At 34.0% G+C, this 27,509-nt stretch overlaps 1 protein-coding gene across 1 annotated transcript in view; it reads right to left on the bottom strand.

Annotated features, from left to right (window-relative positions):
- Window positions 1–27,509, bottom strand: part of Col21a1 (collagen type XXI alpha 1 chain) — a 171,798-nt gene that overhangs the window by 17,209 nt on the left and 127,080 nt on the right. The window contains exons 18-21 of the mRNA XM_026398951.2: window positions 22,633–22,686; window positions 5,789–5,833; window positions 3,681–3,734; window positions 1,498–1,551 (exon numbers count right to left, since the gene is read on the bottom strand). Of these exons, the coding sequence (XP_026254736.1) occupies window positions 1,498–1,551; window positions 3,681–3,734; window positions 5,789–5,833; window positions 22,633–22,686 (207 nt within the window). The remainder of the gene's footprint in view (window positions 1–1,497; window positions 1,552–3,680; window positions 3,735–5,788; window positions 5,834–22,632; window positions 22,687–27,509) is intronic.

Genomic DNA, 27,509 nt, shown 5'->3' with positions numbered 1-27,509 from the left:
GCATAAGTGCAAGACGTGGGAAAACAACTATTAGAAAATCATGTAAAAATAAACAAATGTGAGCAAACAGCTACTTGCTAACCCAGCTAATTGCCTATAGATCCAGCATTTACTCAAATAGTGGATGCTAAAATAAAACATTGTTCTAAAGTCTTTTTATAGAAAATCCTGCAGGTTTTACAGACCTTCAGCTCAGTGTGAGCCAATAGTGTAATGCAGCCAGTAAAAAGATGATGAAATGTCAGGCTGCAATCTTAAGAATTAGGGCATTCAGAAGACAATGGGAGAGACCACAGCGATCCAGTTATTAAGAGGTATTAAACTACTCTATATCCTCCTTACCTATATAGAACTTCTACTTAGCCAGCCCATTCATTCAAGGGTTTTATACTAATTCTGACATCTACAGCTGCTAGGACTCATGATACTCCAAACATCCACAGGATTCACCACAAATAAAGGAGGAGCTACTTTTCCTGTATCATTGGACTCTCATAACATTTCAATATTTTCTTTTTCTTTAAATATTTTAGAAATTAAAAATAGACTAGATTTAGATCATCTCCTTATCTGGTATGCCAGGGTCTTTTCCCCTGGAACCCTGTCTGGCCAAAGGCTTCCAAAACAGCTACTTCATCACTTCTTTTTGGAAAGTTATCTTCAAATCTATTCACTAAACAGTTGGAGATGGTTTCCTGAGGTTAGCCAGAAAAAAACTTAGTTTATTCTTGCTCTTATGTATACAGCTTTTTTTTGTCCCACCTTAGAACTTCTAGACAATATGGAAGGCATAGTTAACAAGCATTTCATTGACAAAACTGGCAGTTACAAGTTCACACAGAGGTTGGTAAACTGTCCATAAGCTAAATCCAAAACAAAGGGGGAAATAGGTCTCTTAACACAAGACTCTATATTTACAGATTGGTCAAACTGTTACATTAAAGAGTTCCAGTTTTACCTTAAGGATAATCTAATCTGATATTCTAAATGTATTTGTTAAGCTTACCTTACTTTTTTTTAAAAAAAAATCTGAAAGATAAAATGTTATCGTAACCACAGGAATAAGGGAGTATGTGTTTGAACAAAATTTATTAAAAATCCATATGCATCCCAATAAATAAAAATATCAAAAAGAAGACTAGAAAACTGATAAGAGCCTTGCTCAGTCATAACTATGAATGCTCTTGGGGTTGGTGCCTTTATCTCCAAGCTCCAATAAGCTCTAAGCATTCCTCAATGCTCCCTAAAACACCTAAAAGGAAGCAGAAATCAACTGATGAGGGACCCTGCCCCATCTCCAGCTTAAGCCTGACCTGATTTATTTCAGCCTGTTTCAAATGCTGAGCTTTTGTCTTAGGTTTCATTCTTACAAGTGAGTGTTTGTAGAATTAAAACCACATTCATAACAGAATCAACATAGTTAAAATTGTTACTGAAGTTATAAATGGTCACTGTGATCCCATAAGCTCTCAATCTTATGACCCTCATCATACCTACCTTCAGTCCTGGTGTGCCAGGCTGACCTGGTGAGCCACTGCTTCCCATCAAGCCCTACATTTTAAAGAGGGAATTTCAAAAGTGATTTAGAGAAAAATACTTTAAAATAGTAAATGCATTTCCACATTCCACATTCTCATAATTAATCCACTAAATCCTAATGTAGTACCTTCAAACAAAAAATAAAAAAATCAAACCGCAAGACAGAATGAAGGCTAGCAGAGCCCTTACAATGCTGATGTCCAAAAGACCAAAAAAGAGCAAAGAAATCTTTATGTGAGGAAATGTTTATTTTTTCAAACTGTTCAATTTATCATGATGGCTAAGAAGTAGTTTTCTTCATAGGTATCATCTCAATCAACATTGCTTAAAACTTCTATTATCCTGAACAATATTTTAAGAGAATTATAATGTAATATATTTTCTGACTATAATAATCTTTCCTCAAGTTACAAAATTGCCACATTTTTATCTAACCATTTGGTTCAAAACAAGACAATGATAACTACTTTGGCAAGTAGGATCTTACTTAATTTAGAGTCTACTTTACTATTATATAGAAATTATATGATAACACACACAAATATATATATATATGCACACATACATACACACTATAAATAGATATACATGCATGCACACATACAAACATTTGGTAAAGGAAACGTGATGTGGAAAAATTTCAAATATTAGAAAGCATAATTTCAGTATGTTCATAATAAAAACACCATGACACTACAATGCTTTGCTGTCAACTTACAATGTTATTGCCACTACAAAACATGAAATTTGCTAGTTCATAGCAAGTGTGCCAAATATTAGAAATGTTATACATAGCTATTCTTGAGGTCAATGGACACTAGTCAATTCCTCCATTTTTCTAGATAGTTTTTACTAATAACTAAATTTAATTGATTATTTTAATATATAACCTGGTAGTGATGGGTGAAAGTAGAGGAAGATGTATTATATTTTGAAGGAAAGATACTTCTTTAAGTCTTCTTAAAATTTGAATGCACACTTAATAGACATTTTCCTTATTTACTCTAGCATACAAAATTCACCAAATCTTTCATTCCCTAAGTCAAATGTCTGGTTTTTAATTTATCTATTTTTTTATAATTTAAAGTCATCAATTTCAAATGCGAAAATGATCTGTTTTACTTGAATAAAAAGCTATTAGAGGCAGTTTGTATCATAAATTAAAGATCAATATCATGTCTAGCAATAAACTTACAATTTCTCTGGAATCTTGCATACATAATTGAATTTTCATAATTTTCAATATAAAACTCATGTTTCTTATATTCCTGAAAATTCTAAAACAATTTCTTCACTGGTTTAGAAACCTTTGCATATGACCTCTTCTTTCATTAATTTTTTAATAAATTATTAAAAATGAAAAAAGAATATTCATTGAGTTTTATACTTTTTCATGATTCTTAGTACTCTTTTTTTGGGGAGCAGGGGTTACCAAGGATTGAACTCAGAGGCACTTGAACACTAAGCCACATCTCCAACCCTGTTTTGTATTTTATTTAGAGACAGGGTCTCACTGAGTTGCTTAGTGCCTTGGTTTTGCTAAGGCTGGCTTTGAACTTGCAATCCTCCTGCCTCAGCCTCCCAAGTCGCTGGGATTACAGGTATGTGCCACTGTGCCCAGATAGTATTATTTTTTAATGAATACCTAGCACATTTGTTTTCTGATTTTTCTACAGTAATGGTCCTGATATTTGTTTTTTAATTAAATGGTGTGTGTGTGTATGTGTGTGTGTGTGTTTTATTTTATTTTATTTTTTTTGTTTGTTTGTTTGTTTTACTGGGATTCTCTGTCACATCCTAAGATTTTTATTTTATTTTGAGGTGGTGTCTCACTAAGTTTCCCTGGCTGGCATCAAACTTACAATCATCCTGTCTCAGACTCCCAGGTTGCTAGGATTACAAACAAGCATTACCAATCCTGACTTTGACCTTAAAGTGGCCAACTCTTTGAGAGTCTAAAGAAATCTTGACACCTCAAGAAAAATGGAAATCTATAATATTTTAAATACAAATGGATGGAATTTGTGGACTTCAAAAATCTCATTGTTGTATCTTATCTAGTTTCATGAACTCCAAAATATAAACTCCTGTTACTTAGTAACAACATTTTAAACACCATCATGATAACAATTTTGACCTACTGGTATCCCTGGAGCTCCTTTTTTTCCTAGTGGTCCTGGAGGTCCAATTTCTCCCTAAAAATCAAATACAGACTATTTTTTAAACCTTGTGTATCAATAATTTATTCTCAGAAATTTTCTACCAAAGCACTACAAAATGAAAATTCAATATTAGTCATTCTAATTTGATACTATAGCCAGGTAAAGCAGAAATACCAGGGATTTAACACCTTAGAGACCTGGGGCTAGATTCTGCATAATCGCTGTCTTATAATTTCATTGTGAAATTTGGAGTGACACTTGCCATTCTACCAAAGGCAGACCTAGTAGCTGACAGTTGGTAAGGTGAGACAAGAAAAACAATCAAGTGAAAATTTTCTTATTTTAGAGTTTAAGTGCTATGATAGTGAATGAAAATTATTTTAAGAAAAACAAGGATTATAAAAAGAACAGGATTTAGATTTCAACTTTTGGTATTGTGACCGACTAGACACTGAGGGACTCTCTAAATTCAGACCAAAAATGTTGCAAAGGACATCCTCCAAGAGAGAGTGCTTGTCTTCTAAGCAGTTGGGGAACTATTCAAATATCTCTGATGTTAATAAAATATATGGTTGAAGCTATATTTAGTATGGATTTGGAACTATGAAGAAATCAAACACAAAAGGATGAGTGGTTAAGGTGCATGCTCAGCTATTGGGAAACAATGTGAGCCAGATATGGGGAGGAAACAGAAATCTCAATAGCCATGACAACCTTGAAATTTCAAAATGGACTAAAATGCTATCTGAGGCTACCAGGTGACAGCGCCCCATTTCCCAGCAAGGCTGACAGGACTCCCTCCAGATAAAAATAAAGCAATGAGCTCACAATCAACAGTAAAGAAACAGGGGACAGCAAGTCACACAACCTAGAGGGAATAACAAACCAAGTATAAATATTAGAATTTAAAACTACATATGAGATCTTTAAAAATTAAAAAAAAATATATAATCATGAAAAACTATCAGGACTGAAAATATAATGAGACTATCAAGAACAAAAAGATATGGTTTGAAAAATTAGAGCTCCTACAAGTTAAAAATACGATTGCTTCTAAATTAAAAAAAAAAAATGTTGGTTTTAAAAAGATTCAACTCAGCAAAGGAAAAATAGGTAAAGTAAAACACATATTCAGAAACATTCAACCAGAACACAAGACAAAATTAGAAGAATGAAAATTGAAGATGGTATTACGAGATAGAGTATAAAATAAGAAGGAATAAGATATTTCAGAGGGCTGGGGCTGTAGCTCAGTGGCAGAGCACTTGCCTAGCATGTGTGAGGCACTGGCTTCCATCCTCAGCAACACATAAAAATAAACAAATAAATAAAGGCATTGTGTCCATCTCCAACTACAAAAATAAAATTTAAAAAGATATTCCAGAAATAGAGAACAGAGAGAATAGAGGTAATATGAAGATAACAGCTGAATTTTTCAAGAATTAACAGAAATTATTTCATAAAGCCAGGAAGAAAACTGAATTTCCAGCAGGATGAATATAGAGAAGTCCACTTGTAGCGAGTTTCATAACACTAAAAATAAATAAAATACCTCGAAAGAATCCAAAAGGAAGGAATAGATCATTTACAAAAGAATGATAGTTAAAATGATAGCAAATTTTTATGGTGTTAATTAACAATGGAGATCAGGAGACAATGGAAGGAAAACCTCAATTTATTAAAAAAAATAATAGTCAACTTTGGGTTGAAATACTATACAAATTTATCTCTCAAAACTAAGTAAAAAAAGGAAATTTATACTTAAATAAAAGCTGAAAAGTTTACTTCCAAGATATTTTTGCATAGGAACAGCTAACGACACAGTTCAGGAAGAATAAAATTATCCCAAAAATGTTGTCTTAAAGCACAAGATAGAGAAGTAATCAAGTAAACAACACACATATGGGTAAATCCTAATTAATATTATCTATATACATCACAAAAGAGCTTCTGAAATGACATCATATTTGAATTGCTGGCTGTTGTCATAAATGTTGTAAATATATATTCTGTGTGAAGGCAAGCATCGCCTCTTCAGTCTTAATAAGCAGATCCAGGACCTCTCCTTCCAAATCATTAATACTTGCCTTTTGGCCCATTAATCCTTGGTTTCCAGGAAATCCTGGGATTCCCTAAAAAAAAAAAAAAAAAAAGCAGATTTTAATTTAAAAATTACAGACTGCATCAATAAAGAAGAATCAGTCATAATTGAAATTTTATGTAACTTGCAAGCATGTGTATCTGTAAAATATGTATAAATATGTAAATTTGTAAATAATGCATAATTGAAAACTTTTATCATCCATATTACAGTATAAAAGTGTTATCTGCAATAATCCAATTTTGGATAAGAAAAAATTTATGTGATTCAGCATTAGGTGAATATCTATTAATGGTTAAACCTTGAAATAAAGACTTTTAGAAAGAAAAAAACTGCAAGGAATTAAATCTTGGTTCTTCTTTCAGACCAACACAAACGATAAAAAGGAAATTTCATTTGAACACATCTTAATTATTTAAAATAGTTAATGCAAGAAACACTGTCAATAGATAGGAGTTCAGATTCAGTACAACAGTTCTCAAGGCACTCCCAATCTCAGCCTTAAAAATTAATGAAATAAAATTACTTCCTCCAACCTGAGTCTCAAAACACCCATAGTAAGCTCTCCTTATGATCCCTGCTGGTGCAATCATGAAGTCTCTGCACCAGTTTGCAGACAGAAAGAAAGAAGCACAAAGAATTATTTTATATGGCTCAGCCTAAAAGTACAAGTTCTCTAGCAAGATTCAAAGGATAATAATGTTACATATATAAAGATGGATTTAGCATATTTATTAGTGGGAAAGCAATCATTAAGTCTTTCAGTGCATTTACTCAAAATGACTATTTGTCACACAAAACAAAGATGATGTTATAATCAATTTTCTTTTCTCATTCACTTCTCTTAGCTCCTTACCTGATGACACTCCAGTTGAAATGATTAACATTTATTTTTATAAATACATATTGACTCTCTGGCAGAATAGGAAAATTAAATGACAAGGAATTTAGAACCCATTAAAATGTCTTTGAAAAACCTCTGCATCATCAAAGCTTTCAAAGAACAGCAGCACTCTCCAATAATTGAGGACAGGTGGAGAGTCACCAGTATCCATATGATCAACTACTTCTACATGGAGAGTCTGCCATTATTTTGCTTTTTTTCACATCTTGAGTTTTTGAATGGAATACTGACCCATGTTTAGCCATAACTGTAATGCAAGGTACAAGCACATAATTCTAGTTTTAGAATCTGAACTTGGAATTCAGGTAAATTCCTTTCACAATTTGATGCTCTTCATCTCAATTTATTTTCCATTTCACTACACCCTCAACTGAGAACAAAACTTGTATCTCAGTAATGCCTATCAATAGGGGCTCAAAATATTATTGACAAAACAAATCTTTATAAACATACTAGAGAATAAAAAATGTAAATTGAAATTTTAAACATTAGGAAGCATGAATACATTATGTCCCCAAAGCTTTTTAAAACATAAAATAAAATAAAATCATTGAGTTTTAAGGAAAACAGATGGAAATGAATTCAGTTCTTCTAAGACAGAAAATGCATATTTTCTATACAATCAATTATCAAAAACATGGTTCAAAATAAGGCCACGATTGGTTGAGAAGCCACTCTTCCCAAATACACATACATAACACATCCACACATGAAATTTACTGTAAGCTTAGACTAAGTTCTGAATTGAATTAAAAATCTGTCTGTAAAATATTATCAGGAGCAAAGTGACTATATGCTGTTCTACACTGGAAAATAAGTGCAATTGCTTCAATGAGATGTCCCCTGACCCCAGAATCCCTAAAGGGGACAAACAGTTGTCCATGATACTGTCAGACATGACCAGCTGAATTCCTTGCCACCTACAGTACTTTACTACTTAGGATTACCATCACTATTCAGATATCTGTGCCCTTACACCATCTATGATATTAATAGTGATTACTTATATAATATATAACTTATATATAACCTGACTCTACTGCTGATTCTACATCCAAAGTCAGTCTCTTCACATCTATGAGGAACTATAGTTATGCCCAAGTATCCAAGAACAGTACCCTGACTTCCACCTGCCAGGAGCTCTTGAGAACCCATTTCCCTACAGTTCTTTCCAGGGATTTGACACTCTTTTTATCTGATTTCTCCTAATATCGAACTTCTTTTACATTAGCACATAGCCACACACCTTAAATCATTTCAACATATCAGGTATTGAGATTATTTGTGGAAGATTCCAGATTAGAAAAAAAATTCCCTTATTGTCCGTCCTCACAAAAAATAATATACATTTCACAGAAATTAAGTCAGAATATTTTCTATAAGAAATATGCTAAAATATTACTTATTTTTAAAACACCAAGTATAAAATATTATATATTAAAACAATGTAAAGATTATTTAAGCAAATTTTGGCAAAACTAATATAAGAAAGTAGAATATTGCTAAGAGAGAATTTCAGGAGAACTGAAATTATTTAGAGCTATATTAGTTAATAAAACTCTCCAAGGTAATATTTTCCTGGGTTCCAAATATGTGTACTGAAATATACAAGACTTTGCCAGATTTATATTACCAGAAATATCATTTAAAACCAGTTCGTTAATCCAAAAGTATTTAATGACAATTACTTCATAGACCAAATGTTTTTCCAAGAAAATTATTTTATATTTTACTTTCAGCCTGTGTGGTTTTGGGTCCAGACAACTGTGAAAATGTTTAAGTATAGAAAAAAACAAGTATTTTATTTGGTAAGAAAAAATGGGCATGTTTCCTCCATTACTCTGATTGCAGTCTGGGTTTGAAGAAGAGCAGAAAGTCAACTGGAAAATCTGCATATTGCTGTGGTGAAAGAATGTTGACAAGAGAACATTTCTAGAAGCTTCTCTGTAACCATTTAAACCATTACTATGTACCAAATAAGTTATTGAGAATAGAAACATGTATTTTAGAACAGGCTGCCCTCTATTTTCTAGAAGCTGTTTTTATAATGAAGATAATGTGTCCACTATGGATTACTTAGAAAAGACAAAATATCACATGATACTTTCTCTCATGCAATGATGTATTTATCTTATTCCTGATATTGAACCATCTTAGATCAAACTTGCTTTAAATAATGTAATATTTTCAATCCAGTAAAACAGATATAATCCATTGATGGTATTTAGCTTTTCTACACACTGGTAGAGATACTTAATATTGCAGTTATCAAAACATTAGAAACATATTGCATGTTTTATTCTTTGCATCAAGAAGTGATTGATTCATTACTAAGGAGCCAATAAAGGAAAAGGACATATGTTGCAAGCCTCATTCTAGTTAGATGAAAAGATTAGAAAATGATTATTAATAAAGTGTATAGTAGGAAAGAATGAAGCTGTTAAGTGTGTAGATGCTGGACTCAGTCAACCCATTTCCCAGTGGCTGCTGGACCCAGCTAAGTGACACTTAGCTGTCATGTCTCCTCGGCAACCCCATTTTATACATGGGGAAAACAACAGAATTTACCACATAGGGCTGGTACATTCTCTCAGTTAACTTTTCACAGGTAAAGTCCTAGCTCAGTGCTGGCACTAGAATGAACCAATTTTATAACTGTCTTCATAGCTCCTCCCTAACCTTTAAAAATTGTGAAATAAATGAAGTCAATCTTTCCCATGTCTCAAAATTTGGTTCTCCATTTTTAAAAAATATATATTTAGTTGTAGATGGACACACTTCCTTTATTTTTGTTTCTTTTAGTTTTATGTGGTGATCGAACACAGGGCCTCACACATGCTCTACACGTGCTCTACTACTGAGCTACAACCCCAGCCCCCTCTTTCTCCATTTTGAGGGTAACTCTGTGTGTGTGTGTGTGTGTGTGACCTTTCCACTTTGCCTTTCCCACTCTCCTTTTCCCAGGTTTCCATAGTACACAGATGACTCTGGCAATCTACCATTTTCCACTGGGGGGCGCCAACAAGCCAACATTGCTCAGCACTGTTTTGCCTTTCTATGTGTGGGTGACTTTGATTATAGAATACTACTGCAATGATTTCTGCTTTGTAAATATTTAATAATTTCATCACCACTTGTTCAGAAGAATATAATTTATATTTTTGAAATATGTGTGTAGTTGAGCCGCACAGTATTTTTCAATTCCTTTATTTCCACAGTAACTGACAGAACATTATGAATGATACACAACAGATTGCTCTGTGGTAAGATAACTATAAAGAGAAGCAACTCACAATCACAGTTGCCAGACCTAAAAGAAACCAACATACAAGTACTTGCAATAAACCCTTAATAAAGAGATTGCTGGTTTTACTACTCCCACATTATGCTCTAATTAAGAGGGGGGGGGAATAATCTGGATGAATTTACTCCAGTCCATAGGTCAGGACTCACATAGAACTGGCCCCAAATTGTCAACATTTTGAGGCTACTTATGTTTATATACACCATAAAGTGTCACCAATTTGACATTATATGTTGTAGGAAGAGGCCAAGGATATCATAGGAAGGAAAGGCTATTTGTATATTGTGAAGTTACTTCCAGTTTTGGCATGACTCTTCCACACCTAAAGGCAGTTCTACAATTTTTAAATACCAAGAAGATAGTCTAAACAATGCTACTGTTACATAACTGCTATTGTTAAGGTCAAGGCAAAAAATACAAATGTTCCCTAACCTAAAATAATGTATCTAAAAACCCAGAGAAGGCAAAGAACCACCCATAAAGGAAAGGACAGGATTAAGAGCCTGGCGGATAGTGCATGCACTGCCACATCATGGGAAAATCATGTCACTGTCCCAAGCCCAAAAAGTCAACAAAAATCACCTGCCTCTTTGTGTCAGTCAGTAAAAGGAAATACATGCGAAAAACATCAATGAGTTACAAGGAATATGTACAAGGAGACCAACAAAACACTGAAAATTGATACCATTTTGAAAGAAAATAATTCCAAATAATATCAGAACTGTTGTAAAATGGGCTCACCCTTCTGAAACCTGAAAAAGACAGTTCACAATTTTAAAAAACAAATCACAGAGAACTTTTCACTAAGATGAAAACCAAAAATGGATTTTTCAGAGGCCTTTATAGCTGACTCAATTGTGGAAGAGCAGTTACACACCATTTTCCTGAAAAATCTAAAAACTGTACTAATTATTTAAAATCTCCAATAAGATAGACATTATCAAACACAAAATACTTTAAAACACCAAATGCAGGGTGAAGGCAGTTTGATGAAGAAAATAAACTAATGAATGAATTTTAACCTTAATTTATACAGTAAAAAGTGAATGTATAAATTTTTGAAAATTAGATATATTTTTTATATCTTCTGGGCATTTTTACTTATAATCTCACATTATCAAGTATATTTGTTAATCCATTAAAATCCTTGCACTGCTTAATTGTTTGAGTCCATAGTGGATTTTATTGTGTTTATGTAGTAGATAGCCCCATCTTCCTATATGAAAAATAAGATAGACTAATGAGCACTAACTAGAAATAGAAAGGTTAAAAGAAAATGGAAATTACACTAATTTTCTGTTGATCCATTTAAAAAAAAAAAAAACAAACCCCTACATTTAGTGACTTAAAAACACACAATTTACTGTCTTACAATTGTATGAGTCAGAAGTTGAAGGAGTCAGCAGGGCTGTGCTACCTTCTGGAGTCTGTAGGCAAGAGGCAGTTTAGTTTCCTGACCACTCTGGCTATTGGTATAAATCAGTTCCTTACAGTTGTGGGGTCAAGGACCCCACTTCTTGTTGTCTATAAACTGAGGGCCATTCCCAGCTTACAGAGGCTGCCATACCCCCTTATACTTATTGTCCCACTGCTCCATCTTCAAAGTCCGCAATGGGGCATCAAGTTCTTCTCAAGTTACATTTTTTTGACACATTCCTCTTCTGCATTTTTCCAGTTTTAATCATTTATGAGTAGATTGGATCTACTCAGACAAACCAGGAAAATATCCCCTCTCTCAAGGTCATTCATGTTAATCACATCTGCAAAATCCTTTTCCACATAAGGCAACATATTTACAAGTTCCAAAGATTATGATGTGCATATCTTTTTGCAGGAGAGGAGAGGGTGCCATTATTTTGCCTACCACAAAAATGTCTAATATCAAAGGGTCAGACGGTTTCTATGCAATTTAAACTCTCTTAAAAAGATGGATGATAATCTAAACTCAAATTATGAGGCTACTAATACCAAAACCACTAAAAAAAAAAGAATACCTCCAAGAGAAATCTACAAATCGATTTGTTAATATAAATGCAAATGGATTCACCATAACATGTAAATCATATAATACTAATTAGACCAATCAGGACCAAGTAGGGTTTGTTTCAAAATATAAGGAGAGTTCGACATTAAGAAATAAATCCAATATCACTGTCCCTCACCCTGCACTTCCCCCCTCCTTTGTATGTTGTGTGCATGTACTTATATGTAACAATTCCCATCAGTATGTACAACTATAATGCACCAATAAAAAATGTGGGAAGAGAAAAAAGTAATAAATCCATATAATACACTATGCTCATTATTGATTACTATGTTAATAACTTAGAGAAGAAACATTCAAAATCATGTTACAAGATACTAAAAATATATCTTCTCCAAACTTTTCATATAGTATTTGCGGAGTATCTCTCAATCACCTTGGAATAGAACTTTGTAAACCAGAATCTGAATAAATAATAAATATAAATATTATATTTAGGGAAATATTAGACAATTCTGCTTAAATTAAGAAATAAAGCATAGTCTATGTTTTAAACTAGCAATTCCCCCATAAGTATATATCTTTCAGGGAAAACTTTGGCATAAGTATGTGAGAGTATATATATCATCAATGGGACAAAATACAACCATGCTATAGATAAAATGAAATGAGATTTTATATTTTGTCTTATAGCCTGAAATAATAAAATGTCCATATCATAGAGTCAAAATTTTCAGTGACATCGATGTTTTTCTTTAAGAAATGTGTATGGCTGGGTGCAATGGTGTATACCTGTAATCCCAGCAGCTGGGAGGCTGAGGCAGGAGGATCACAAGTTCAAAGCCAGCCTCAGTAACTTAGTGAGTTCCTAAGCAACTTAGCTAGACCCTGTTTCCAAATTTAAAAAATAATAGAATTAAAAGGGCTGGGGATGTGGTTCAGTGTTTAGGTGGCCCTGGGCTCAAGCCCTGGTACAAAAAAAGAAGAAACATATATGTATGTATTTTTGTTCATGTATTTATATGTTCAAAAAAGTTTGGAAATAATCTTGTTAAAAGGATAGCAGTTGTAACTTATAGGAATGGGATTGAGGTTAGTGATGGCCAACTTTAAAATTCACAGCATAATTTCTGTATTTTTTGAGTACTTACATAGATAAAAGGTACAATGATTAAAAAATAAATTCATGCAAGTAATTAATATAATAAGATGTAATAATTTATATAATAAAAATGGCCCTCACAATTTTCTAATCAAATTTTCAAAGAATTTTTTCCCTCACATATAAGTCTTCCAAAAATTTTTTTCAAAATGTTGGACTTTCAAAATAAAAAAGTAAAGGCTTTAAAGGTTATGGCCGTTGTTTGGTAAAGAAACTTAGATCAACAAAAAGAAAGGCTGCTGTAGACTCAAAGATTTGTGTGGGTAGATCTTAATACAACTCAATTGCTGTGACCTGAGAGAGTAACACACTTGATTAACTTTCATGCAAATAAGTTTCACACATCCCTAAGTATACTGTGTTACCCAAAGGCATCAGTATTTCTTAGAGAAGGAAAACACTATCATTAAGAAGTACTTTCTTCAAGAGAAAGAGCTAAGAATTTGGCACTTATTCCTCTTGTAATTTCAGGGCTCAATAAAACTTTCCAATTACAAACAGTTACCCTGAAAAGATAAATTTTCAAATAAATATGTTTTAATAAATAAAATGTTTTAATACTTAGTGATTTCTTCAACTTATGATATTCAAAAATATATCTTCAGAATGCAAAAAAAATCAGTGTCACAGAGTTTCTAAATTCAAAGCCCATAATATTGTTGTATAAAGTTTTTTGATGATAGTTCAGTTTTACTATGCCAATAATATTTACATTATTTTAGATAGGAAAGAATCAGACAAATCCATAATTAAACCTGGTGGGGCTTTATTAACTTGTACAGACAATGGCCAACATTTGCTTGATATGATTAAATAAAACAATATATTTTCACAGTTATTACAACAACAAATGTCATATTTGGGGAGATGAAAAAGCTACAGATACTGCTTGCACATTTAATTACTGCTATAGTTAAGTTGAAGTTCACATAACTTAGTTTAGATAAAGCCTATTTCAAAATGCATCCTAAGAGTTATTCTCAATCTGGTTTAAAACAAATAATCAATATAACTAGCCAGGGATTATTACAATGGTAAAGAGAAGTAAATTTTTATATATCATATCATGTAAGTTGTGGTTTGTCTTCGCACCAAGTGCTATGTGAAATTCCTAAGACCAGATATGAGTTTCACAATAAAGTTGGTTCATTCAACACATACCGAGGATGTGCCATACCCAGAGCCTGAAAGAAGGGTGGAAAAATGTATTACAAATCTGTACAAAAGATTTAAAAATCATACCATACAACTACACATCTAATAAGAACAACAATAGAACTATGGGGTGTACTCCCTTTACCTTTCTTCCCAATTTAATAAAAAACAAATAACCATCTCTACATTACTAATTTTAATAAGTAGATTGCCCCACATGGGAAATCACTATGGCAATTCTACATTAACTTTCCCCAATAATTTTATGAATGTTTTCTGGCTTTATACATAAAAAATAATATGTCAAATAATCAGATCACAGAAAAGGTGATTAAACAAAAGATCTACTTGTCTCTTAAGTAAATGATGACTTGGACCAGTTTAGCAGTCAACATTACACCATAGAGACAACCATAACATGTGGGTTAGCAAGAATTTGAAAGGCATGAGGAAAGGAAACAACAAAAGACTCCATGAGCTCCTGTTCTCAAATATGCTGTAGTGAAATTCATCTGTTTGTTCTGGGAAACATGAGACAACAAACATTTCCATAATAAGAAGGCAAAACATCTATTAAGGATTTAATTAAGAATTATAAACTCACCTTCACAGATCCAGAAAACATGCATCCTTTATCCTCACGGAGCTCCAAGGGTCTCAGCTCAGACAGAGAAACTGAATCCCTGCCTACAAATCTTCACCATGAGTCAAAAGGCTCCCTGCCCAAAAGGGTCTAGCTGGTGAGCAGAGAATGAGCAAGTATTTAGCCCAGATTGCCTGATTAAAAATGTTAAACTTGTTGTATAAAAATGTTATACAACAAGGAAGAACACCAGGACAAGAATATCTATGATGAATTAACAACAGAAATTCTGTTACTGTGGTAATTTGATTGGCATCAATAGGCCCAAGCAAATTTGGTAAACATGGTAATTTGGTCCAAAAGTTGATTTAGTTGAATGAAAGTTCTTCTTTTGGTTAAAAGTTAGTTTAGTTAAAAATGAGTGTTCTTTATTTAATATTTTTTTTTCACTTAGTGGTACATTGGGTTTACTGCTGCCTTCATGTTGCTGGATTCTAACCATCTATTGAGCTGTTCAAGACAAAATCAGGCTGATTTTGTGAAAAGTCAGGAAAACACACTTCCAGTATTTGAAGATTTTTTTTAAACAACTTGATTGTCCTTTATTCCTTGATATAAAGTTAAAACATAGTCTGGCAAGCTTAGCATCTTTAAAAAAAAATGCTTATGGGAGCAAATAAGATACAGTTAAGTAACAATAGACATCAAAGACCCACTGGGGGAGTGAAACTCAAAGCAACTGAAAGTTGACTAAACCCCATGATATTTGTCCATGTAGATCCTTTTTGGAATATATTCACACATTATTATATTTCTTAATTGTGATTTATATACTTAATATATTAAAAGTTATACATTTAAATAATATCAACTTTGCAATATCAAGAATACTACAATAAAATTTGTGCAAAAAATTACTAAATACAATAAGGTAAATATACAGAAATTAAAAATGGAGAGATTTTTTTAAAAATACATATTAATTTAGCAAAATTGATGGTGCACATAATATTGGTGACCACAGAGTCTTGCTTTTAAACAAATTGTCATTTAAACCAAGTTGTTTTTTGACTTGCTGTAAACCTGATGTTTTTGTTGTTTTCTTTGAGGCAGGGCCTCACTATGTTGCCCAGCTTGTCTCAAGCAAGTCTCCTGCCTCAGCTTGCCAGCATACCTGGTTTAGTAAACCCAATGTTTTTGATAAATATATGGCCTAACAAGAGTTTGCAATACACAGCTGGGTGTGGTAGCACACACCCATAATCCCAGCAGCTGGGGAGGCTGAGGCAGGACGATTTCAAGTTCAAAGCCAGCCTCAGCAAAAGTGAGGCACTAAGCAACTCAGTTGTATTTGGGGAATCCAACAACCTTGCTTAATTTGTCTTGTCTCCACACCATTCAGTCCAATTCTTAAAAATGTGTAGTTTTCCTGTATCTCTCATGGGGATTCATGCAATTAGATAAGAGGCTGTTCTACAGGAATTCTACTGGGATGGTTAAGTCTCTAAATAAAATACCAAAAAAAAAAAATAGGCTGTGGATGTGGTTCAGAGGTTGAGTGCTCCTGAGTTCAATCCCCGGTACCTGCCTGCCACCAGAAAAAAAGAGCTTGTAATACATATTCATATGCATGTTTATACAAGTTGGTTGCATAAAATGATTGTTACGGATTAGACTATATGAAAAGCCAATGTATTAGTTTCCTAATGGCTGCTGTAAGATTGCCATACATTTGGTAGATTAAAAATAATAGATTTTATTCACTTACAATTTAGAAGTCCAGAAGTCTACATTCAAAGTCTTAACAGTGCTGCACTCCCTCAGAGGCTCTGAAGAAGAACCTATTACTTAGTCTTTCAAATTCTGGTGGCTAACAATATGCCATGTCTCGTGAGTACATCATTCACTCCAATCTCAGCTACCATGATCATATTGACTATTCCTCTTTTATGTGTGAAAATTTCCCTTGTCTCATTCTCAGAGGGACATCTATGATCTGATTATACTTAGGGTCCACTGGGATAAGCCAGTATAATCTCCCTATTATAAGGTACTTCATTTAATCATATCTACAAAGACACTTTCTTCCAAGTAAGGTAATATTATCAGGTTTCAGGGGTAAGGACATGATATCTTAAGTGGGGTATACAATTTTCAAACTAACAAAGTTCACCCTCTGACCCTAAAGATTCAAATCTACCTCAACCCAATAGCCCCCAAAGTCTCAACTCCTTCTTGTGAAGTTCAAATTCTTATCTAAACAAAATCAGCTCAAATAAGATTTGTTTCATTTTATAAATCAGGTAAGGGCATGATACGTACTGGAACAAAGTCCCCTTTCCATTTGTGAACCTATACACTAGAAAGCAAGTTATTTACTTCCAAAATACAATGTTGAAATAGTATAGGACGACAGTTATAGACATCCCTATTCCAAAAGAAGAAAAATGGAAGGAGGAAAGAGTCACTGGTTCCTAGCAATTTTAACATCGAGCAGGGAAAATTCCCTCAGATTTTAAGGCTTGAAGATGGTACTCTAGGAATAAGGATCTGACCACTGTGCCTGTGACTCCCATCTTGGAGTCACTGTTTTTCTTGAAGGGTAATACATATGAACAGCTGAGTAGTTTATATGATTTTTTTTCCTGCCTTCAGAATTTGGGGAATTCAGTAACCTTCCTTAATTTGTCCTGTCTCTACACCATTCAGTCCAATTCTTAAAATGTGTGGTTTTCCTGTATCTTTCATGGGGATTCATGCAATTAGATAAGATACTTGATTTAATCATATCTACAAAGACACTTTCTTCCAAATAAGGTAATATCATCAGGTTTCAGGGATAAGGACATGATATCTTAAGTGGGGTGTACAATTTTCAAACTAACACAGTTCACCCTCTGACCCTAAAGATTCAAATCTACCTCAACCCAATAGCCCCCAAAGTTTCAACTCATTATTGTGAATGTCAAATTCTTCTACAGGAATTCTACTGCGATGGTTGAGTCAATAGAGGAGGTATACTCCTTATCTATTTAGGACCAGTAGAAGTTTGTTCACTCATGTTCTTAGCCTTTCCACCAGCATGCTTTTCTAACAGCAAATCTACCAATTTTGATAACTTCTACAATGGGGATAAGTTAAAACATTCCCAAATCATCAAGTGGTTGTTCTTCTTTGCCCAAGTTTTTTCCTCAACTTGCCCTTTTCTCCTCACACTTTACTATAAGCAGCAAAAAGAAATCAAACCATACCTTCATCACTTTGCTTGGAAATCTCCTTGGCTAAATATTCACCAATGCTTTCTAACACAACTACAGTCCAGAGATCTACTGTAAAGAACTAGCTCATGCATTTGTGGGGACTGGCTAAGAAACTACCAAATCCACAGGATGAGCCATGCGGAGAGGCTGTTGAATTACATTGAACTACATTATGTATTTATTTTTTAAATGAGGTCTCACTATGTTGGCTAGGCTGGTCTCAAACTCCTGGATTCAAGTGATCCATGCTCCTGAGCCTCCCAAGTGCTGAGGTTACAGGCATGTGGTCTGCTATTATTAAAAATTTTATAAATACTCATTTTTAATGAATCTGTTCGTTATAACTACTCAAAGATATAGATTACCTGTTCAAATATTTTTATTATTATCTAGATATGTTCCATTTCAAAATGCCTTAAGTGATCCTTGGCTAAAGCTATTCTTCTTGTTCTATTCTGTTTATTGCTTTGTGTTTCTCTGCCTTCAGCCATGCACTAAGATGGTCTCAAGCCCTGCTTTAGTCCATTTCAAATCAATCCATTTTCTCACTCCCAATTCTGAAAGTTCTTGCCTTTGTTGGTACTAAAGGTGACAGTGTTCAGCTAGACTGCTGCCAGGCTTTCTCCTCTCTTGACCCACCCTGCCTTCTTATTTGCTGTTGGGATTTTTCTAAAACTTAAACCTGATCAACCCACTTCCCTACATAAAACCTTTGGGTGGCTCCCAACTTTATTTGGAGACTTAACACCAATTGACTCAGACAAAATCCCTTCATGATCTGACTTATGCCTGCCCCGACAACTTCATTTACTTCTATCCCTTCCACTCTGTGAACCCAGTTAGCCTGAACTAGCATCAGCTCTTCTCAGAGTATCATGCCTTCTTTTACTTCTGTTTTGGAACATGCTATATGCTCCTGCCTTGCCAACTTAACACAGCTAGACAACTCCTATTTATCTTCCAAACTTTGGAATGTACCATGTACAATGTAAATATATCAACTACACTGTACGTGAATTTTATCTATTAAAGGTATTATTTTATAGAAAGAACACATCCCTTTCAGTGACACCCCCAACTACATATAGAGTTATGCACATCTTCTACAATTTTTCAAGACCCTGTGCCTTGTTTCATAGCATCCATGCCAGGTTGTCATCTATTGGCTCCTCTGACTTTTTGAAGGTAGAGTCTAATCTTCACATTCTCCTGAGTTAGTATAATATCTAGTACAAAGTAGGTACTCAGTAAATGCTTTTTGAATGAATAACTGATAACTGATGTGATCCTTAAACATAGTAATTCAAAGCTGAAGCCAATTATAATTAAAGTAGCAAGTGTTCAAATTTAGGTTGTAGTTAACTGGATTGAAGTTAAATGGGTATAAATTGCTATTTATAAAGTGCATTGCTTTTAGGATTGAATTGGTTTTAGGAATGATCGATACTAGCCTTAAAATCCAAAGAACTGGAGTGTGAATGACTTGTAATTTAAAGCCATGTAATCATTTCCCAATGAAATAAATTCTTTGCCCTCAGTTTGAATTCCAGGAGATAGTGTTCCTATGTATCAATCTGCTTACAGAAATGAATCACTATCACACTGCCATAAGCTATGTTTAATTAGCTTTAAAGTATTTTCTAAGAGCTTCTGTCCTTCCAATTTAAGCTCCATTAATTTTCTTGGCTGCCACATTGCACAACAAATATATTGGACATGTCCTTTTGAATCGGGCCAAATCATTCATTACAAATCCTTAAAACCAGTATTCACAGGAACTGGAGTCTTCATTTCTTTGCATCACAAAACAAATAAACATTAGAGGGTTTTGTTCATTTGTTTTCAAAACCTTTCCACAAATGACAAAGATCATTTTTTTTTGCGGCATAACATTTCTAACAACCATGTCTCAACGAATTGTCAAAATAACAGAATAGCTTACAATGCTACACATTCTTATTTGGAAGTGATTACAGACCAGAAGGATTATAGCCAGACATTGGCAAATTTTAGATGCATCATCTATTCATCACTTTCCCAATAGACTCTGGTTCCTGGCTTAGGAAATCTGACTGCCTTTTTGTCATTCACCTGGAGAGAGAGGAGCTGGAGGAAAAGGATAAGGGATCCTGCTCCTGCCTTCCCATCTGGTAAGTGGCCTGAGAGAGTTGCTAAGAATCTCACTCAGTAACTCTTAGTTTTCTGTCTACTTGGTTTAGAGAGATTGCATCTAAATAGCCACTACCCCATTCTGATCATTTCCTGCCTTAGCCACTTGTTGGCCTATCTTTTTGAAAATCCTCATTTCATTTCTGTTTTGTTTATCCTTTGACCATCTGTTATTCCCACTAGGCTGGAAGCCTGCTAGAGGCAGTCCCTGTGATTCTCACTCAAACATTAGAAGAATGCAGCAAATGTTGGTAGAAAGGAAGAAAAGAAGCAAAAACGTAAAATCGGAAAAAAAAAAAAAAGTGGGAGCATGCAGGGCAAGAACACATGCAGACCAGGTCAGCTTCTGGCTGAAAGTGAGGTATGGGCAGCCGGAGGGAAGGAAGCAGCCCTAATCACCCTCATTTCCCATTTAATATTCTTTTCTCTTTTCTGGTTTTATTAAAAATGATTGAAATTTTTTTTTATTTTCAAAGTACATGCATTCTCCTTATATTACATTATGGCTTACATAGATTTACTGGTCAGTCTTCCCATTATAGCATTATTTCTATGGGAAAATGAACTGCAGATTCCAAATAACTAACCCACATTTAGAACATGGTTGCTTCATAGACTATAACCTGGTTCTCAGCAACCCACTCCCCTGTCTATCTCTGTATCTGCTTCTCTTTGTCTCTTTCTCTTCATACTATTTCTGGGGGCGGGGAAGAACATAATAGTCTCACCCAAGCTCATATTCAGGTAGCAAGTCCTAAGTTTTATCTTCAATAATGATGATTAAGGCTCAGGTACACTGAGTGCACTCACTCTTCCTGTTAACACTCTGGTTGAGGCCTTGTACCTCAGGCCTAGTCTGTCAAAATAGCCCAGGAATTGTTGCTCTCATTCTAGTCTCTTTCTGCACATCCACTGTATGGATGAAAAACTCATAAACTACTTCTAATGCTTCTTAGATGGGGTAGTGGCAGGAGTAATTTGGATGCTCTCTCTCCTAAATCAAGTAGACAGTCCAATCTACCTTTGTAGTTTTCCTACTACCCAAGCTGGACCCTTCTCTACAGCCTTAGGACCTTATTAAGATGATTTCATGGTTGCTTAGGCACATCTGTAACCATTGTACCTGTGTGCTTTCACTCATATTAGTGCTCTCTCTACCTTCCATTACAGCCATCCTTTCATGACCAAACCTAGCCCCAAATCCTTGGTAAAAATTTCTCAACCATCCAAGATGCAGTACGCTTAGCACTGACCCCATGAATTTGTATAATGTTTTCACAATTTGGTGGGGAGGGGGGGTCCTACATAAGACTCACAACAACTCCTATGAAGAGGGCATTGTAAGCACAATTTAGATGAAAAGGAAGGTATTAAGAGATGTGAACTTGACTTACACAGCTGGAACATGGCAGAGATTAGATTTTAAACCCTGGTCTTTGGGTCCCTGTCAAGTTGATACACAACACTGATGACAAACAGCCTTAAGTTGGCTGTCATTTGCATCCTTTATTTCAATTTTCCAAATTAGATTATATGCTTCATAAAGGCAGTAGCTCTGTATAGAACTGGATCCAGTGCAATACAATATCCAAAAATGAGAATTCAGTGAAATCTGAGTAATTCCAAGAGTAATCAATCCCTCTTCCTTGTTTAAGACATCTTGGTGATTTCTCTCTCCATCTAGATCTTATCTACATTTAGACTCTGAACTCCCAACTAAACACTTTGTGATAAATGCTAGATAAATAATATCTAGCCTTCATTTTACTTCTTGACCTAGGTCCCCCCAAAGCAGATGTGAATTCCTGGAGGACAGATATCTTTGATGATTAAAATGAAATCTACTAGTATTTAAGTGTTGGCCACGAGTTTTAGGAATAAAGGGGCCAGCAATCTGTATTTCCAAAACCCATCTGAAGTTAAGAGTTATCTAGGATACTTGCTAAAAAGCTAGAATTCAGTCAGTACTCTCTTAATTATGTCTCTGCACTCCTTTTATTGAAGATACAATCCCCAAGAGCCTACTATGAAAAAGCAGACATGTGGCAAAGCAACACTGACTAAAGAAAAGACCATGATGTTTACCAATGGCTTATCTGGGCCTGAGCATTTGTGGTCATGATTCATACCCCATGCAACATTCTTCCTGGTTTATGAAAGAGGATTCAACCTTTCAGTATGGTACAGTGTTCCACAAACCCTTCTACAACATCCAAACTCTGGAACTCAGTGAATAAGAACAGGACATCTAGGGGGAAAAATTAAATATCATGAAATAGGATTTCATGACCTGTCAAGAAGGTACTCACAGGCTCTCCCCGTGGTCCATCCTGCCCTGGTGCACCTGGGGATCCTGCTTCTCCCTGTAAATGATTTAATAAAAGGAAAATTCCATTTTTAAGTTCATTTACTAAAATATTATTATATGTTAAAAATTACATACTACAGCATGCTAGACACAGATGAAAATAAGAATTACTTCTGAATTATTAATAACTTTTCCTGACATCAAATAACCTTTAAAAAGTTCATAAAGTGACAATATAAACATCAAAAATTTATACATGTGACAGATAGTTGAGTTATGAAATAACTGTGAGCCTATTTAGCAATTATTAGTATTATTAGGAGGATTGATATTCTTATCTTCAATGTGAATGTGACCAATGTTCTATATTGGTCCTTTTCATGTTTACCTTGATTTTAATCTTTACTTTAAAAATGGTCATCCTACTAGACCTAATTTGATGCTGCCTTCCAAGAGTTGCATTTTAAAATCTAAATAAAATTTGTATTATAAATGGAGTTACTTATAAGTTATTACTTGAAATTATCTGGCCCCATTAATTTGGTATTCACCTATTCAAAATAAATATCTAAAATGTATATTTTTTAGATAACCGTCAATACTTTTTAATACTCTTCAGTTATATATCTTTACATTATTATGCTCAGATATTTAAGCATTTTATTTTATATCTACCTTCTATTATGCTAAAACATCTCCCACATGAATCAATTGCTAACATATATAAATAATCTAACACCCTATCTTATAAAACAATAAGCATTAGCTGAATATAATCCTAAACACATAGCACCCACAGATTAATAAACCTAAATTGCCTGAATAAAATTAGAGTAGTAGAGGAGCTTTATGAAATAGATACTCCAACATCTAGAATGTATAAAACTAATAGTAAGAGCCATGTTTTGCTTCTGTCCAAGCAAGTACTGCATCACAGGCTAAGTTCCCTGTTGGCAGTTATTCCACACCTATTTCACAATAGAGAGAACATTGCATCCTGAGTGAATGAGATTAAGAAGAACTAAAGCATTGTTCTTACAAACGTCTCAGACACCTGCACTGAAACAGGATTAAGGTAGAAAGAGCCTCAGAACATATGAACAGAAGCATATTACAATTTTATTTTCATAGATCTACTTTCTATTTTCCCCCAAATTATAGAAAATGAAGCAAACTTAACAGACATAATCAGCACTTAGAAGAAAATTTAAACGTATCACCTTGTATAAACTATGATTCTCTCACTTCTATGAATTCTTACATTTCATTAGCACAGTGAGATATCAACCAAAGCCAAATATTTTATCTGTTCCACTTTTATTTACAAACACCAGATGACAGTTGAGGACAAAAGCAGCAAAGAATGTTTCCCTTTGGGTCCAGTGGTCTCATAGAAAAGCTTATGAAAATTTCAGACAAAGTAAGAGAGTATGTTGACTCTATTTAGTTTGAGAGCTCTAGTTTTTAAATGCCTGAAAAATTAGAGAAAAGGATCATAAAAGGTTCTAAATACTATAGAGGAATGATACAATATCTTTATCTGAACTCAACTTTATCAACAATAAGGAAGAATCATTCAAGTCACTGGTTTTCAAATATGGCCCTCAGACCAGCTAGATCTGACTCACTAATTTCTTTCTCCACAGGGGAACTTCTTTGAAAGGAAAAATTTCTATTTGCAGGAGGTACTAATACTGCTGGCCTTGGGACCACAATTTGAGAGCTATAGCTCTGGTCCTCAGTCTAATTTCTATAGCTAATATCTAAGATGATTTATTTCACAACAAATTTCAAGATGGAGACTTACAGATGCCTTTTGATCTCATAAATTCCTGTCTTTTATGAACAACTGTTGCATTGTATAGCTATACATTTGGTGCTAAGTGTTATGATGGCCAGATTGTTCAGCAGGAGTCTTGTTTACATGAGTGCTGTTTTCCTGATTTGCATTTGTTAAAGGCAAGAAACTTATCTTACATGTTTTTTTTTTAATCGCCTACCATGCTTGAAATAGCCCAAAACATAATATGAGACTATATCCTCTCTTCCTTACAATCACTAGAGCATAACAAGGAAGGAGCAATTGACTAATGATTCTTAAGTGCTCCATTTCAAGGGGACAAAAGAAACAAACAAACAAAAAATACTTGTGGATAGAGTTACAGCATTTGCTGTTGGAAAATTATGAAGATTAGTTATTATATGGCAATAGCCAGTGATCTTTACCTAGGAAGAATATCTTCATTCTTTTAATAATGTATTTTAACAATGTTTCATTAGGAGATGAAAAGATAATTTGGCCACTTCCCCTAAAATAAAAATGTAATACATAACTAGCCTGAGAAATTCAGTATTACACCCAGAACTTAACCTGAATATTTGACTGATTTCATGATGTGGAAAACCTGGTACAAGTCAGTTTGTTTGGTTTATGGAAAAAAACATAAATCGCAGTTCCACCTCTGACTTATTTTTCTATTCTGCCATTAACTTCCTTTTTGAAATAAAATAATTGAGAAACTGTCATGTTTAACATTTTCCCTCAGTCTAATTTCTATAGCTAATATCTAAGATGATTTATTCTACAACAGACCAGTTATTTTAAAAAAGGAGCTTTAACCCAAAACAGACATGTGAAACTGGCACTGCATATGTATTTCTTTTCATACTGTGGTCTTTGGTACTTACCCACAAAAATAAAAGAATAATATATAATAAAAAGAATAAAAGAAGAGAGTAATTTAGATCACAGTCATTGCAATCCTCAAAATCAGGTGGAAGGTATGGTTTATTTATCATGATAATACAATGGGAGGAAGATCTTAACTTTCTATTAAGGAAATGCTTTATTTTTACTTTGATCTCACTGCATAGTTTTTTCTTAGTATGTAAACAAATCTTGAGCATGCCTAAGGATATACTGAAGATGTTAGGCTAGGGAAGCTTCTCTGGGCTAACCAAATAAACACAGACAAGATGTGTGGAAGGAATCCTGCAGAGGGTTGCACCGAAACCAGGACTGGGATTCTCACTCTGCCATGAAACCAACTGTGCATATCAGACAAAATCCTTTAATCTCACTGAACATGAATTCATATATTAAATACCACTGGAAATCCCAACTTCACCAATTTTTTTTTAGAAAAATGGAATAGAGCTTTTATGAAAGTGCTTTGCATAGCTCCAGCCATAGAAGGCCAGATCCACTGACATCAAGAAAGTTAGGGTTTTAAAAATCCTTTACTCCTGATTTGTTTTAGGTTACATTGTTTTCAAATAGCATATATTGGTTTCATATTTGAAAATGTTATGGTTTGCCATAATAAATTAGGAAAAAGGAATATTTTAAGAATTAGATTAGTCCTTATATTAATCTAGTTTCAATGTCATAAAATAATGGAATCACCAGTTTATCATTATTTTCTATATTTGAGGAAGAATATTTGGATGTAACATGATTTTTCAATAATTTGGTGAAAGGAATTTTTATTGGTTATTAAATGATGACTACGTGATCTTAGACAAGTTATTTAATCTCTCCGTTACTTGGATTTCTCATCTATAAGAAGATAAAAATATTTTTCCCTTATAACTCAAAATGACTCATGATATTAATGAGAAAAATCATATAAAGTAATGGGGAAAACTGGGTGTGGTAGACAACATGTGCAATCCCAGTTACCCAGGAGGCTGAGGCAGAAGGATTGCAAGTTTGAGGTCAGCCTGAGCAAAATCGTGAGACACTGTCTCAAAATAAAAATAACTGAGTATATAACCCAGTGGTAAAGTGCCCCTGGGCTCAATGCTCAGTACCCCTCTTCCCTAATTTTTTTTTATATTGGGGAAAGAGCCAGGCATTAAGTAAATATTTAAAAAATGCATATATCTTTTGTTGCATTCTGTCTTTTCCAATCATTTAGTTTCATTTCCAACTTAAAAAACGAATTTCATTATTTGAACCACTCTCTAAAGTTCTTAAGTTCTTACTCCTTTACACCTAATTGTTCAGCCACTGTAACTGCTTATGCATATTCCAATGTTGAGTAAACCAAACTGAAGGCTGCCTCAGACCTTTCCCTGTTCTAGGGATGGAGGGAAATAGCATTAAAATCACACAGCTTAAACTAGACTTTGATGAAAGTTTTGTATTTGCTTCATCGTTTCTCTGTCACATTTTCCACATATATATAAAAGAAGTTTCTGCTATATAAAAAGTTCTCAAAAATCAACAATGCTCTTTGTTCCCTTTTCAATAGGTGAGAACACGTACTTAAAAAAAAAAAAAAGGATTAAAACACCCTGCCATCAAACCACCATACTACCTACACATGTAACCATCTGTGCCTCTCTTTTATTGCCATGTACAGGTGTTCCTCATCTAAAATAATCCCTTCCAACTTTGTTCAGTGTCCTGTTCCTTCCCCTTCTCAAAATGAGAGGGAGCTCTTTCATGGGATCTGTTTACTGGGCATCTTCTATTGGAAGTATCACAGGAAACTACTTTGAAGTCATTATTGTTCCATCTACACCTTCCCAACAAAAAGCATGCCCAATCATTCCAATAAATACTTTCACTGAATACAGAAAATGCTAACTTTACTACTATAAATAAAAAAGGAGACACTAGAACTAAGAAGCCTAATAAGTCACCCAACTTTTATACTTGCCGTATTATTGCCAGGCATAGGATATTTTAAACTGAAGAAGAGTTGGAAGACAATATGCAAGAAAAAGAAATTAAAAGGAATAACTAAGAGAAAAAACAGAAAATGAAAATCAAAACATTTTAGTAAATTTCTCTTATATAAAAAAACAGAAAGCAGAAGAAAAGTTCAACAAACGCTAAAACCTAGATTAGCAAATATAGAAGCATTTTCA

The sequence above is a fragment of the Urocitellus parryii genome, chromosome 8 (genome assembly GCF_045843805.1).
Source record: "Urocitellus parryii isolate mUroPar1 chromosome 8, mUroPar1.hap1, whole genome shotgun sequence".
Lineage (NCBI taxonomy): Eukaryota > Metazoa > Chordata > Mammalia > Rodentia > Sciuridae > Urocitellus > Urocitellus parryii.
Note: the sequence above shows the minus strand (reverse complement) of the source record. Positions and strands in the feature narration are given on the sequence as shown.